This window comes from Cololabis saira, chromosome 1 (genome assembly GCF_033807715.1).
Source record: "Cololabis saira isolate AMF1-May2022 chromosome 1, fColSai1.1, whole genome shotgun sequence".
NCBI lineage: Eukaryota > Metazoa > Chordata > Actinopteri > Beloniformes > Belonidae > Cololabis > Cololabis saira.
This window is the reverse complement of record NC_084587.1, coordinates 49,978,577-49,993,387: the sequence shown is the minus strand read 5'-3', so window position 1 is coordinate 49,993,387 and position 14,811 is coordinate 49,978,577. Positions and strand designations below refer to the sequence as shown.

The window sequence follows — 14,811 nt, the reverse complement described above, 5'->3', positions numbered from 1 at the left end:
ATAGCCAAGCATGCTAAACTGTAAAATACCCCCTTCAACAGTGAAGTAATTAAAAGTAATACTTGAAGTGAGCGTAATTATAAATCCTACATAAGCCCTGTTCAAACATTGTGATCGTTGATACACAAAAAACCACATCACATCGCAAAGGTGCATGGAAACAGCACAGGAGCTAAGACTCCCGCACTGTTCCCGAGGCACAGTATATCCAAAGATCTGGTCCACACCCTGCAGCACTGCACCAAGAAAGTCTTACTCCAGGAAAGGGTCATTGTATTAAAGTAATATTACGCAGCAGCAATGATATTTCCATATACCATTTGGTGTGGGATCAGTAGTTTGATACGGCTTACTCTAAGAAAAAATCCCAAGCTATGAAACAAAAAAATGTCCAGATCTTACAAGTCCAAAGGAAAACTGTGAAGCAAATATAAACGTGGAAGAGAGATTACCAAAAAAATAAAAAACCATTAGAAGAATTATCAAGACAAATGACTGCAGGGATCATTGGAAAGGCTGACTGGGGGGGGTTTTCTCTGAAAGAAGCCATATGTAGAACGTCAAAACAGTCAGGGAAGATTTAGGCTTGACCATCAACAACCTTAGTAATTGTTCCAGAGCTTAGGTTCCTCCAGGCCTAAATTCATGCTGTTATTTTTGGATTTAAACTAATGTAATTAATCAGGATTATGGACAGACACCCAGAATAACACCAATTCATTTTAAAATAAATAGTACACCAGGAAGAACTGTTTCTGCTGCAAGTCTGACATTTTGCTCTGAGACAAAAGTTCTTCAACGAGAGTTCTTCGGTTCCAGATGATAGTTGTTAGATATCCTCTGAAGAGCACATCACATTTCATGTGATCAGTAGCTGAGAATTTAAGCAATGGACAAATGTATGATGTGAATGACTTGACGCACCAAACTGCCCAAACACCCAAAGAAAAACCAATTAAAAACATGTCACATGCAACGAACCAAACTAAACCACTCTGGGGATTTGAACCTCTTCACAATTCAACATTATGCAACACATTTGTTACATTTTATATCACCTTTTTTTCTCTCAAATCTTAAGGTACTTCTAACAGTGACTCTGAAGTTCAATAGCTTGGTACTGGCTCTGCCGCTCTCTCTGTATCCCTCATCCTTGCTTGCCTTTTTGTAAAATGTTTAACTTGATCTCTACCTCGTCCGGTTGTGATGGCACGGACATTAAACGGTTTTGTTTTGCACATGAGGTTCTCAAAAGCCCCACAGCTAATGGATCCCAAACAGCCAGGATGGTCAGGAGGAGAAGCTCTAAACTTTAACCCATGGTTCCCCACCAGCTGACCCATCTTTATTTTCAATTTTTTTTTGACAAGGAAACAAGCTCTGAGAATTGGATGTGGCATTTAAGGGTGCTGTCACACCTGTCCCTTTTGGAGCAGTTGTTCCGAAACAGGGAGCGTTTCCCCCTAAAGATCGGTTGGTTTGGTACATGTGAACACAGCAATCGCACTCGGATGCGGGACAAAACAAGCGAGCCGAGATCTCCTAGGAGAGGTGGTCTCGGCTCGATTCCAGACCTGGAGCGGTTTGTTTGCAGTGAGAACATAATCCACACAGCAACACAACTCACTCATAACTGTTATGTTGTCTTTGTTTTTCCCGGGGTACGGAAGAGGAAACTCCTTCCGCGTTCATTTCTGACCAATGAGAGAACAGTTGGTTCACGCATGGCATTTGTTAACAGCTTTGAACCGCTGCAGACCTTGTGAACACAAATGCCACAAACGAAAAACGAAACAACTGTATCGATTTAGCCCCTGAATCGGAACAAAAAAAACAGGCCACAGGTCTGAAAGCACCCTCAGACACCAACAGCAGTTACAGTTACTGGATGTCACCCAAGTTAAAGCTATCCTCTTTTAGTAAGTGTCATCAAGCACTCACAATCCTCCATCCTCACTTTCAGCAAAAACTACCAAAGTAACTTTGGCCTCTGTCCCGGTCGTCTTGTGCAACAGCTGCACATCAATTTATGGCTCTATGTGACCCTTAAAAAATTATGAAACCAGCTCACTGAGTTACAGTGGATATTTTGGCAGGACTGACTAAGAGACTCTAGAAAGTAATGAAAGAAGAGATAATGAGGGACCATGGATGAGACAGAACAGCAGCAAATCTTGAACAATGTTGCAAAAGCAACAGAGTGTCTTTGCCTATAGGGGGACCCTCAGAGATCAAACTTGCAAAAGTTCCTTTGTGGGACTCTAGAATAAACAATAACACTTGTTCTCTGAGGTACCATATGCCAGTGCAGTGTAGGGAAGCTGCCGGGACTTTGCTCCAGCTCAAGTCGACTGCCCCTCTGAAAGAGAAGGTCACCAGGCAGTCGACTTGGCTGGCTGCGTTGTTTAATCCATAGCTTTGGACTTTAAAGCAGATTTAGAGGAAGCTGAAAAGGAAGTGACATTTCACTAATTGGAAGAAGGTCCGTCTGAAAAGTCTAAAATATGCAAAACGAGAACTGCTGAAGGGAGTTTTCACATATGGTTATTTTTTATAAGTGGGGGGATCTCAAACCTTTTAATCTGAAACAAGAACAGAACGGACAGGAAAGGTGCTCAGTGGTGAAAATGGACCCTGTCCTGTTCCGGGTCTCTTTCAGATCTGATGAGGCCTCAAGTCATCTTCATACTCACAAAAAAGTCCTTTCCAACGTATGATGAAACGTAGTAAAAATCTGTGTGTTGTACTGCTGTTCGATACGGGCCACTTTCCATATTTCCAGCAACGCTGCCATTTCCAAGAGTAACATCACATGTTCCGTCTGTGGCAACCCTCAGGACCAGGAACTCAATTAAGCAAATTCAAAAAAGACGAAGTGGCCCTGGAATGTTTCATGTTCACAACACTCAGGCCCCGTTTACACGTAGCCGGGTATTTACAAAAACGGAGGCGTTTTCATGCGTTTTGGCCGTTCGTTTACACGGAAACGGAGGTCCAAGTCACCAAAAACGATCATTTCTGAAAACTCCGGCCAAAGTGGAGATTTTCAAAAACTCCGTTTTGCCGTTTGCGTCTAAACAGAGGGAAACGGAGGAAAACGGAGATTTACGTCACATTATGCGACAGAAACGTCACCAGCAGCGTCATCACCAGCAGCGTCATGAGTGCGACCGGTGTTTACAATTTGTTTGGCCACCGCGACCGGACTGGACCGTTATATAATAGCTCCATGACCGCGAGCGATGGAAGCTGTTAAAGCATTACTGGTTTTAACGCTTTTGCAAACACTTTTTGCCTGTTTGCGTTTGCATTCACAACTGCAGTATTTTGTCAACGAGCAGAGGAGAAGGACTGCTCGGAGGTCTGCAATTGTATCAACGATCTTACATCAACTTCATTCCGTTGGCAGGCAGAGGGTTGCGTGCCAACGGCGTCGGCGTCGTTTTTGGATCCGACCAGGGCGGACCGCTCGCTGGTGGGAAAACTTTGAAAACGAAGTTGTTGTCCCGGAGGAATGGCGTGAGAACTTCAGGATGTCACGGTCATCGCTACTGTCCCTGTCGGAGTTACTGCGCCCCCACATAGAAGGGCAGACAACTGTGATGCGGTCCCCGGTCAGTGTAATGAAAAAAGTAGCCTGCACACTGTACTATTTAGCTGACGAGGGTAGACTGCGCAAGACGGCAAACGCATTTGGTCTATCTAGATCTGCCGTTTCAATAATCGTCAGACAGGTGTGTAAAGCAATAACTGTGCACTTGGGTCCTAAATACATGAAACTGCCCACAACAGAATCTGCTGTCCAGCAACTTGTGCAGGGATTTGAACAGGCTCACGGTCTCCCTCAGTGCCTGGGTGCTGTGGATGGGACTCATGTGGAGATCAAGCAACCATCAGATAATCCCACTGACTACCTGAACAGAAAAGGGAGGTTTACTTTGAATATCCAAGCCACCTCGGATTACAAGTATTCTTTTCTGGACGTGGTAGTGAAATGGCCCGGGAGTGTGCATGACGCCCGTGTTTTTGCCAACTCCTCACTGAACACCTGCCTGAAAAATGGAAAAATCCCACCCTGTCCAAGGTACCTTGTTGATGACGAAGAGGCCATACCAGTTTATCTACTCGGCGATCCTGCATACCCACTGCTCCCATATCTCATGAAAGAATATGCAAATGGGGGACACACTGCCCAGGAACAGTACTTTGGACTAAGTTTGTGCCGAGCACGAATGGTGATTGAGTGTGCATTTGGGAGACTAAAAGCACGGTTCGGAGTCCTGAGAAGGGCGATGGACATTAATCTGAATGACCTTCCCTTTGTCATTTATGCTTGCTTTGTGCTGCATAATTATTGTGAAGCTTCAAAGGACAGGATAGACGACAACAGTGTTACTGAGGCAGTTCAGTACGACAGGGACAACCAACCGGATTCAGAACTAGCCGTCAGAGACAGCTTGACAGCAGAAGGGAAGAGGGTCAGGAGAATCCTCACGCAATTCCTGGATCCATAAAAGGGACACTTTTCTCCACTGTGTTTGAGAGAGAGAACCAGTGTTGTTGCTTAAAATTATTTCTAATAAGAAATTAATGTTAGGGCAATTGTGTTAACAAAAATGTTTAAAATGTCTGTGTGCACCTTTAGTAATTAAAACATTTTAAGTTTACATTTTTTGGCTTTTTTTTTACATTTAAAGTTGTTTACAATAAGTCACTTGAATAGAGACTGCCAAGTCTAAATGTTTGGTTTAGTTGAATGCCATTGTTCACATAGAGATATTCCAAATTGTTATGTGGGAAAGCTTTGTTGATCTGACTCGGTTTTACTCTTATGGCGATTAATCACACAGACACACACCTGAATTAGTTTTCAGACTTTTTATTTCTGAACAGATCTGACACTGTAAAGAGTCACAAAAAAAAATGTCAGACAAACATAGTGCAAATAAGCTGCCTCTATAATACACATTTGGATGATTAAATAAAAGCATCATCCAATTAAACTTTTCAAGAGGCTTCAAGAATAACGCAGTTGTACTGCTGTTCAACAAAAAGACCTGACACTGTAAAGAGTCACAAAAAAAAATGTCAGACAAACATAGTGCAAATAAGCTGCCTCTATAATACACATTTGGATGATTAAATAAAAGCATCATCCAATTAAACTTTTCAAGAGGCTTCAAGAATAACGCAGTGCAGGAACGGCCATGACTCACAAAAGGAGGTCATCAATCGTCCTCAAAAAGAGACCGGGTATATGAAAACTGCTGCATTCCTTCATCAGGTGTCTGTTGGGTTGGGTTGATGGTGCTAAGTGGTACAGCATTCCGTGTTCTATTGCCGGCCGTTGAGTTGTGTGGGAATGTGTGAAGTGCTGAATTTAAATTTGGGGGATATGGGCGTAGTGGTGTGTGTGCATACATCTGTCCATAAGGACCTCTTCCCTCGAATGGCATGCTGTAATGTGGCACTGGTGGGGGTGTATTCACAACCCGCTGCAGGAGAGCAAAGCCATCACCAATTGAAGCAGTAAGCCTATCAAGAGTATCGGTTAATCTGTTGAAGTTCTCAGACGCCTGTTTTTCAGAGGTTTCCAGAATCTCGACCAGCCTCCTCTTGATGCTTTGGTCCTCTTCAACAGCATTCTGTGACTGGACCTCAGCTGGCAGTCTTCTCTTCAGCCTTTCATGTCGGTGTCCCTTCAGTTTTGCCTTTACAAAGTAGACCAAAAACAAAATATATTAAAACATGGTAATTTGCAGAAGTAAACCCATCCTATACAATCTAATTTGATAACATAATACAATAATTGATGGTCTACATTTCCCTCAGCATAATCAAACTATGAACAAGTCCTTAAGACTAAACATCTCAACAAATTATTGGAATATACAGGACTGTCTCAGAAAATTTAAATATTGTGATGTTCTGTAATGCGATTACAAAAACAAAAATGTCATACATTCTGGATTCATTTGCAAATCAACTGAAATATTGCAAGCCTTTTATTATTTTAATATTGCTGATCATGGCTTACAGCTTAATAAAACTCAAATATCCTTTCTCAAAAAATTAGAATATTCTGGGAATCTTAATCTTAAACTGTAAACCATAATCAGCAATATTAAAATAATAAAAGGCTTGCAATATTTCAGTTGATTTGTAATTAATCCAGAATGTATGACATTTTTGTTTTTTTTAAATTGCATTACAGAAAATAAAGAACTTTATCACAATATTGTATATTATAACCTGAATAAACGCTGCATGGTAATGCTGTGACTAACATCTCTATGCAGGTGAATTATGTACACATCACATGAATGACAAAGGCACCAGAATATTCAAATTTTCTGAGACAGTCCTGTAGAATAGTATAACTGTACAAACAAATCATACACAGTTCAGCAGACACACAAAACTCAATTCTATGTTCATGAACATAAATGTAACAAATATATACATACATGAAGCAGGTCTCTCCTCTCCTTCACTCTGGGGGCCACACTTTCGTCACGTTCTCTGGGGGCCACACTTTCGTCACGTTCTCTGGGGGCCACACTTTCACCACGTTCTGCTTCAGTTTCTGACCCGACATCCTGCGCCGACAAGCTCGACAAGCCCGAGGAAGTCGATGGTGTGAATGATTCGTCCAGGTCCGTACTTTCAACACCGGACGACAACGTTGTAGTGGCCGGTGAACCACCCCACACCTGCTCGCAGAGTTCAAAGTACAGGAGTACTACTCTACCGTGTCCACTCTTACGCCCAGTGTCAACTGCTTTCCGGTATTTTCCTCTAACTGCCTTCAGTTTTGTCGTTAGCGAGGTCCGACTAACGTCCTCCTTCCGATGAGGAAAATCCTCAGAGGTCTCCGTTGGGTACTGTTCTAAAAACAGAGCCAGTATATCCCCATACTTAGGTTGACACGACTCCCAGTCAACACCTTCTTGTATCTTACTAGTTTTATAGTCTAACGTAACATTTAAAAGTAATTCCACCTCTCTGTCGGTCCAAACGTAAGACTCTCGCGCCATCTTGGAAGTAACTGGAAGTGGTCTAAACGTGTCAGTTGTTTATGTTTTTTTCCAGGATTCTGATTGGCTAGCAGGACTTTACGCTTCTCGTCACACTGCCCCCTGCAGGTTTGGCTGCTCATAGCACCTTAACAGCGTTTTCGAATGCGGGTCCGTGTAAACGAGGATATTTTTGAAAACGGAGAGGGGAAAATATCCGTTTTTGTAAATACCCGGCTACGTGTAAACGGGGCCTCAGGTTAAGCAAACTAGGACAGAACAGTTCACATCAGGAGGGTCCAGGTTTATTTTGAGGGTTCACATATGCGCCAAAACCTCTGTTGAGCCATGCGCTCTCCTCTCAGCCGTGATGACTTCACAAGCTTCTTCACACATAAAATATGTTCTGTTGGAGAGGAAGTTTATGGCATACTTCCCACTACTGCCTGTTATGCGTCATTGAGTAAACCAGCTTTGGAAACAACTGGAAACTGATCTGCATCGCAACTCTCTTTGTCCTTTTTGAACTCTCTGTACTGGCAACAACAGGTCCTTCACATCTGTGTGAAGGATGTGATCAAGGTGGTTTTCACCTTGATTCAAATGTCCATATTAGATTTAATGATTAACCAATCATGATTAAATGTAATACAGGGGGATGAAGTTCTTGGGTCCTCCATTACAATTCTGAATACCTGTCCTCCTCATTACTCGTCTCAGGTTGTTGTTTGTTGCCAGTCAGGTAACACGAAGGCAAACGGTAAACCTCAGGAACCTTTTTTCTTTTTTCCATGGTAGTGTTATTGCCTTGTTTTTATCTTCCTGTCTCAGACTACGTTTACATGCAGTCAATAACCCTTTTCTAACCAGAATATTAGCGATAACCCGGTTTTGCACGGCCATGTAAACACCAATAACCCCTTTGAATAACCCCAATTTGCTCATATTCCGGTTTTTAAAAACCCCAATATGACCCCTGGGTTACTCCTTTTCTAACCCGAATATTCAGTCATGTAAACGCCAAACGGAATATCCCCATCAAAAGGAACAGGAATTTGTTTTCTGCGCATGTTCTTTTCGCAAGGAATCCTGGTCTTTTGAGTCCAGGAAGTTCTTATAAACACGGAGAAACACAAGACCAGGAGGAGACTAATCACTTCATAAATGTAATGAAGGATATGAACATTTCTGCATTTGTAGACGGTAGAAAGTACCGGGATAGCCAGATGTACAAAAAGGTGAGCGAAAAGTTGCGCAAAGCAGGATTTGTACAAATGTCAGACCAGATTAAGAACCGCTGGAAGAAGGCAACTTCTACCGGAAATGAGGGGAATTGTGTCATGACGTTCTCCGTGCGTCGCTGGTTTGATCCAGATATCCCAAATGATTAGTCACCATGTAAACAGGGATAACCCTGTTTGCTCACGCATGGAAACAGATTATTCCCAATGTTTCAGTAACCGGAATATTGACCTTAACCCGAATTTTGACTGCATGTAAACGTAGTCTCAGACCACCGAACACAGACAGTTCTTCACTATTCCTTATTGGATCTGCACCTTACCACATGTCGAATCACCTTCAAACTGCTCGCCTCTCTGTGCATTTGGGTCCAATCCTGCTGGTCTTTGTGACAGCAAGAGCCAAACTACATTCTGAAGTATTATAACATGCATCACTGAGCTAAATATTCCCATGTCCTCATTTTGTTTAAATGTGGAAAAATATGATATCTGAACTTCTACATTTAATGTGATGCATTTATAGTTATTCTAGAAGAAAAATAAAATGAACGGCAAGTCATTGTCTTCCATTTTCATTTAAATTCTAGACAGCTAACATAGTTTGCTTGAAAACAGCAATATCCATGAAAGGGTGAGTCTCTGGGGGGCAAAGATGAGCGGACCATCGTGACCATTGTCAGCAAATATGACAAATATCATAGAAATTCTTAAACACTACAGGCTTCAGCCAGCATCGTCTCGGGAACCATGATTCATCATTAGGTAAAATAAATCAAATCAAACTTTATTTATAAAGCACCTTTCATACATAAAATGCAACACAAAGTGCTTTACATAAAACAAATAAACATAAAACGTATTAATGCCCTGCCCCCCTCCACCGTCCCCGCACACACACAGACAGATACAAGCACATCACAATTCACCCAAGTTACACACACAGACACACACGCAGACACACGGTGCAGACATGGCTAGGCACAGAGGATCCAGGTGAGGAAACGGTAACAGGGAGCTGTCCACGCCAGGAGGTCTCATAACCCGCAGCTACAAGGGGGGGCTCCACAGAGACCATCCCGGCCCGGACGGATAGAGGAGTCCACACCACAGCGGTGAAGCCGTGGTGCAGAGCTCCACAACCATCCAGGCCAGAACCACCCCCAGGACGACCCCCTGCAGGCCAGAGTCACTCCCAGCATGGAGGCTCCCCATGAGGAAACACTGGAGATAAAAGCTACAAGAAAGTAGGATAAGATACACTAAAGGAGTTTAAAAAAGTATAACATAACGTAAAATCCTAAAAGTATGTCTAGAAAGCGAGACATTAAAAACTAAAAGAATAAGACAGTAAAAGGTATAAAATAGACCATAAATAATGACTAAAACATTTAGAAATAACATTGAAAATAAAATATGATAAAACAGAATAAACTAAAGATTAATATAAAACAGTAGTAAGATCCAATAAAAATAAGGGTGAGCATAAGAAATTTAAAAGAGTTAAATGAGTCAGTTAAAAGCCTGATTAAAGAGATGGGTCTTGAGCCTCTTTTTAAAAACATCAACAGTCTCTGCGGCCCTGAGGTTCTCCTGAGGTTCTCCTGAGGTTCTCCTGAGGTTCTCCTGAGGTTCCTGAGGTTCTCCTGAGGTTCCTGAGGTTCTCCTGAGGTTCTCCTGAGGTTCCTGAGGTTCTCCTGAGGTTCTCTTGAGGTTCTCCTGAGGTTCTCCTGAGGTTCCTGAGGTTCTCCTGAGGTTCCTGAGGTTCTCCTGAGGTTCTCCTGAGGTTCTCCTGAGGTTCCTGAGGTTCTCCTGAGGTTCTCCTGAGGTTCCTGAGGTTCTCCTGGGGTTCTCTTGAGGTTCTCCTGAGGTTCTCCTGAGGTTCTCCTGAGGTTCCTGAGGTTCTCCTGAGGTTCCTGAGGTTCTCCTGAGGTTCCCCTGAGGTTCCTGAGGTTCTCCTGAGGTTCTCCCGAGGTTCCCCTGAGGTTCCTGAGGTTCTCCTGAGGTTCCTGAGGTTCTCCTGAGGTTCCTGAGGTTCCTGAGGTTCTCCTGAGGTTCCTGAGGTTCCTGAGGTTCTCCTGAGGTTCCTGAGGTTCTCCTGAGGTTCTCCTGAGGTTCCCGAGGTTCTCCTGAGGTTCCTGAGGTTCTCCTGAGGTTCCTGAGGTTCCTGAGGTTCTCCTGAGGTTCCTGAGGTTCCTGAGGTTCTCCTGAGGTTCCTGAGGTTCTCCTGAGGTTCCTGAGGTTCTCCTGAGGTTCTCCTGAGGTTCTCCTGAGGTTCCCCTGAGGTTCTCCTGAGGTTCCTGAGGTTCCCCTGAGGTTCCTGAGGTTCTCCTGAGGTTCCTGAGGTTCCTGAGGTTCTCCTGAGGTTCCTGAGGTTCTCCTGAGGTTCTCCTGAGGTTCTCCTGAGGTTCCCCTGAGGTTCTCCTGAGGTTCCTGAGGTTCCCCTGAGGTTCCCCTGAGGTTCTCCTGAGGTTCTCCTGAGGTTCTCCTGAGGTTCCTGAGGTTCTCCTGAGGTTCTCCTGAGGTTCTCCGGGAGGCTGTTCCACAATCGGGGACCATAATAACTGAATTAACCTCCCCGTGTGTCCTGGTTCTGACTCTTGGTATGGTTAAAAGGCCGGAGGACCTCAGGGTCCGCGAGGGTCGATAGGGTAAAAGTAGTGCAGACAAATAAGAAGGCCCAAGACCATTAAGACACTTAAAAACTAGTAAAAGAACCTTAAAATCTGCATGGGAGGGGGGGGCCCACACAGGTTCATGTGGTTACGATGATTTTCACTTCTGCAACATTGCTGACCAAAACCTATGAAGAAATTCCATTGTGTAAGGACTGTGGAGGTTTTTGTTTTTTTTAAAATAAAAGTCTTCAATGACTTCAGTCCTCAGACATGAAAGAGTGACAGTCAGCACTACATAACATCCTAACTATGTGTTATCAACAATAACAGCAGCATGCAATGCTGGAAATGTGTCATTTCCGGTGCTGTATGTAATCAGCCATAAAAAGTCTGAACTGCTGCCCTGAATAGAAACTTTTTTTCAACAAAACCCAATAAACCAGTAACTTGTAGGATTCAAACCTCATCAATACCATCCGAAAATGCAACACCCAAATATGGATCCCCTTTTCTCCCACTAGGGGAGTTTTTACTTGCCAGTGTTTATGTAATAATTGCTCGGGGGTTTATGTTCTGGGTCTCTGGAAAGATACTAGAGACAATTTCTGTTGTAATAGACACTATATAAATAAAATGGAATTGAATTGAATTGAATTGAACAAGCATTGGCGTTTTAATCCTCGGATGCCTGATGTTTGGTTACGTGAGTTTTCCACCTTAAGGACATTTCTCAGAATAACCGTGAGAGGTTTAAAGGATGAGAGTGAAACTCATCATCCCAATTAAGACTCCACTGTGATCAAATAGCAGCGTGCTACCGCTTAGCACTCATCTGTGTGCGCTCTCCTCTGCTCCTATGGAAGCCAAACACCCACACACACACACACACACACACACACACACACACACACACACACACACACACACACACACACACACACACACACACACACACACACTTGACCCCTGTGACACCTGTCTCCATTCGCTCTTTTCTCTGGCTAATTTGAAAGTAGCCCTTCCTAATCCGTGCCCCCCACAGCCCACCCAGCCAATGTGCCCTGGCCTCTCTCCCACTTTCCCTTCCTCTCATCCCGTTTCTTGATTAATTCACTTCAGTCCATTGTTCTCGCATGATCTTAAAGAGAAACGTGTTGCCGTGGTGCAACACTCCAACTAATTATACACTTGATATATGAACTGTTAGCAGTTAATAAAAAGTTGTTGCATTTTTAGTGCGCTATTATTTTAAAGAAGGAGCCAAAACGTAAGATCCTCCTGAAACAACACCAGCATAACAAACCAGGACGGCTGCAGCCAGGGAAGCTGGTTGTGGGTTCCCCCGCCCCATAAAAGGAATAACACACACCAATATGGATGCGAACAGAAATAGACTAATGAAGAAAACAGTGAATGGGAGAGGCGACAGGGTGGAAGGAACTTTTTAGGGAGTTTATGAAAGTACCAAGTATATGAAACTCTACTATTGTGCATTTCAAACAAAACTTTTTTGCTACTACTGTCATTTAGCAGAAGCTTTTATCCAAAGCAACTTATATCTGAGAGAACAACACAAGCAAGAAATCCCATTTTATTTTATGTATATTCAGCTATTTGTGCACATCCGGTATTTGTGTGGTCACCTGGCAGGTCTGGAGTGGTAAAACGTGAAGACAGGCAGTGAAATCTAACTTTTTCTGCCCGTCTGCTACGATAAATGTCATGAATTATGTTTATCGATGACACGTGACAGGATGCGGAGTGATGTTGCTGAACTGAAAAACCTGCAGGACTATGAATGGAAGTGCTATTTAATCAAATGAAGACATTATCTTTATTTAAGACCCCACAATGATGAAAAGTTGTTAAGATACTAAAGTGTCAAGACCAGGCTTATCAAGGTCTATAAACTATTTTCAAAACCTTATATCAGTAGCATATGTTGTAGCGTGGATAAATCAACTTTCCTCTTTATGAACTGAGAAAAATTTGTCATTAATACTCTTTTAAAGGAAAAGAAAAAGGCTCTCATTGACTCACTGGTCTGTTTAAATCCACATACCAATGCTCTCCTTGGTGTTGTGAAAGACTGAAGTGATGCCAATAGAAAAACAAATAATTCCTAAGAAGAACAGAACAAAATAGAAACAAATCTTTACTAGAAACAAAATGTCGGGAATCAATAATCTCATAGTCCTCCTTGGTTTGTTCTTTCAAACGTTATCAAAAGTAAACTTATTACTCACAAATATCGAATATTCAGCAGTAAAAACTTTAACACCAAACGTGTTTAAACCCGCCAGAACTGGAAATTCCAGTGAAATAAATCAGGAGCACATTATGGAGTGTGGTGGCCCCGGGTGGCCCCGGGTGGACCCCTGCCCGGCCGGATCAGGTGGCCCCCTGGAGCACCGTGCGCTCTGCGCTCAAGACTGATTTATGGTTCCGCGTTACACCAACGCAGAGCCTACGGCGTAGGCTACGTAGGTTCTGCGTCGATTTAACGCGGAACCATAATTAAGGCTTCACCGCTCCACACTCACCGGCTCGTCCGTCTCCACCGGCTCCAGCGCGTAGTCATGGTGGTGGCTGTGGCGGAGGTCGCTGGCGCGGTTGAAGTAGAGCAGATATGCCAGTAAAAGAGATATTCCCAGTAGGTGCATGTTTATATGAAAGTCCTCGAGAGTTTATGATCCGAGAACCATGAAGAGGGGAATTTTAAAAAACCCTCCCCGGTGCTTGCGCCGTCCTATCCTGCTGCCTCTGGAAGCGCGCTCTCATTCGCTCCCCCTCTGCGTGTGTGTGTGTGTGTGTGTGTGTGTGTGTGTGTGTGTGTGTGTGTGTGTGTGTGTGTGTGTGTGTGTGTGTGTGTGTGTGTGTGTGTGTGTGTGTGTGTGTGTGTGTGTGTGTGCCCGTGCAGCGCCTGCAGAGTGAGTGACCCCGCTGCGGATGAAAGTGCGTGTGTGTGTGTGCGTGTGTGTGTGCGTGTCTACCCCTCTATATCCCTCCCTGTGTCCCTGTGTCCCTGTCCCTTTCCCTGCCCGCGTCCCCGTACAGCGCCTGCAGCGTGTGTGACCCCGCTGCGGATGAAAACGCGCTCACATGGAAACACACACACCGAGGGGTCAGCGGCGGCCGCCGGCGTTAATCGTCAGCATAAAGGCGCACAATTCCAGGAAAACCAAGTGCGCCTGCCTTCAAAATAAGAGCCTAGTCCGTTCGCGTGCACCACCAACTGCAACGTCGCTCGCGTAGTACGTAGGTTTGGCTTTTGGAAAGTCCTTTTTTTGAGTGCATTTTTATTTTATAACACCATCTATTAAAAGTTTAACAAACACTGCGTTTCCATGCATCAATAACCCTTATAAAACCCAAATATTGGCAATAACCCGAATTTGCACGGCCATGTAAACACCAATAACCCCTTTGAATAACCTGAATTTGCTCATATTCGGGTTTTTAAAAACCCAAATATGACCCCTGGGTTACTGCTTTTAAAACCCGAATATTTGGTCATGTAAACGCCAAACGGAATATCCCCATCAAACGGAACATGAATTTGTTTTCTGCGCAGGAATCCTGGTCTTTTGAGTCCAGGAAGTTCTTATAAACACGGAGAAACGCAAGACCACGCCACACTTTTGGAGTGAGGAGACTAATCACTTCATAAATGTAATGAAGGATATGAACATTTTGTCATTTGTAGATGGTAGAAAGTACAGGGATAGCGAGATTTAAAAGAAGGTGAGCGAAAAGTTGCGCGAAGCAACATTTGTTTTGAATTTGGATACAGGAAGAAGAAGCGGAAATTACGGGAATTGCGTTATGACGTTCTCCGCACGTCGATGGTTTGATCGAGATATCCCGAATGATTAATTACCATGTTAACAGAATATTCCAAATGTTTAGGCAACTAAACATAAACCCAAATAGCAG

General features: G+C 43.6%; 2 protein-coding genes across 2 annotated transcripts in view; both read right to left on the bottom strand.

Annotated features, from left to right (window-relative positions):
* Positions 1–13,827, bottom strand: part of vegfc (vascular endothelial growth factor c) — a 127,824-nt gene extending 113,997 nt beyond the window's left edge. The window contains exon 1 of the mRNA XM_061733135.1: positions 13,419–13,827. Coding sequence (XP_061589119.1) covers positions 13,419–13,538 — 120 coding nt within the window. The 5' untranslated portion in view covers positions 13,539–13,827. The remainder of the gene's footprint in view (positions 1–13,418) is intronic.
* Positions 4,896–7,074, bottom strand: LOC133453999 (uncharacterized). The gene is made up of 2 exons (XM_061733133.1): positions 6,468–7,074; positions 4,896–5,711 (listed from the first exon to the last, which is right to left on the bottom strand). The coding sequence occupies exons 1-2, from the start codon at positions 7,035–7,037 to the stop codon at positions 5,229–5,231; spliced, it is 1,053 nt and encodes a 350-aa protein (XP_061589117.1). The 5' UTR covers positions 7,038–7,074; the 3' UTR covers positions 4,896–5,228.
* Positions 13,828–14,811: the final 984 nt, after the last annotated feature.

Bases quoted from the DNA above. Each gene is read 5' to 3' on its own strand.
- LOC133453999 (XM_061733133.1), bottom strand. From the start codon at position 7,037: ATGGCGCGAGAGTCTTACGTTTGGACCGACAGAGAGGTGGAATTACTT. The intron at 5,712-6,467 runs GTATGTATATAT...TACTTTGTAAAG, and splicing joins AGAGGAGAGACCTGCTTCAT to GCAAAACTGAAGGGACACCG.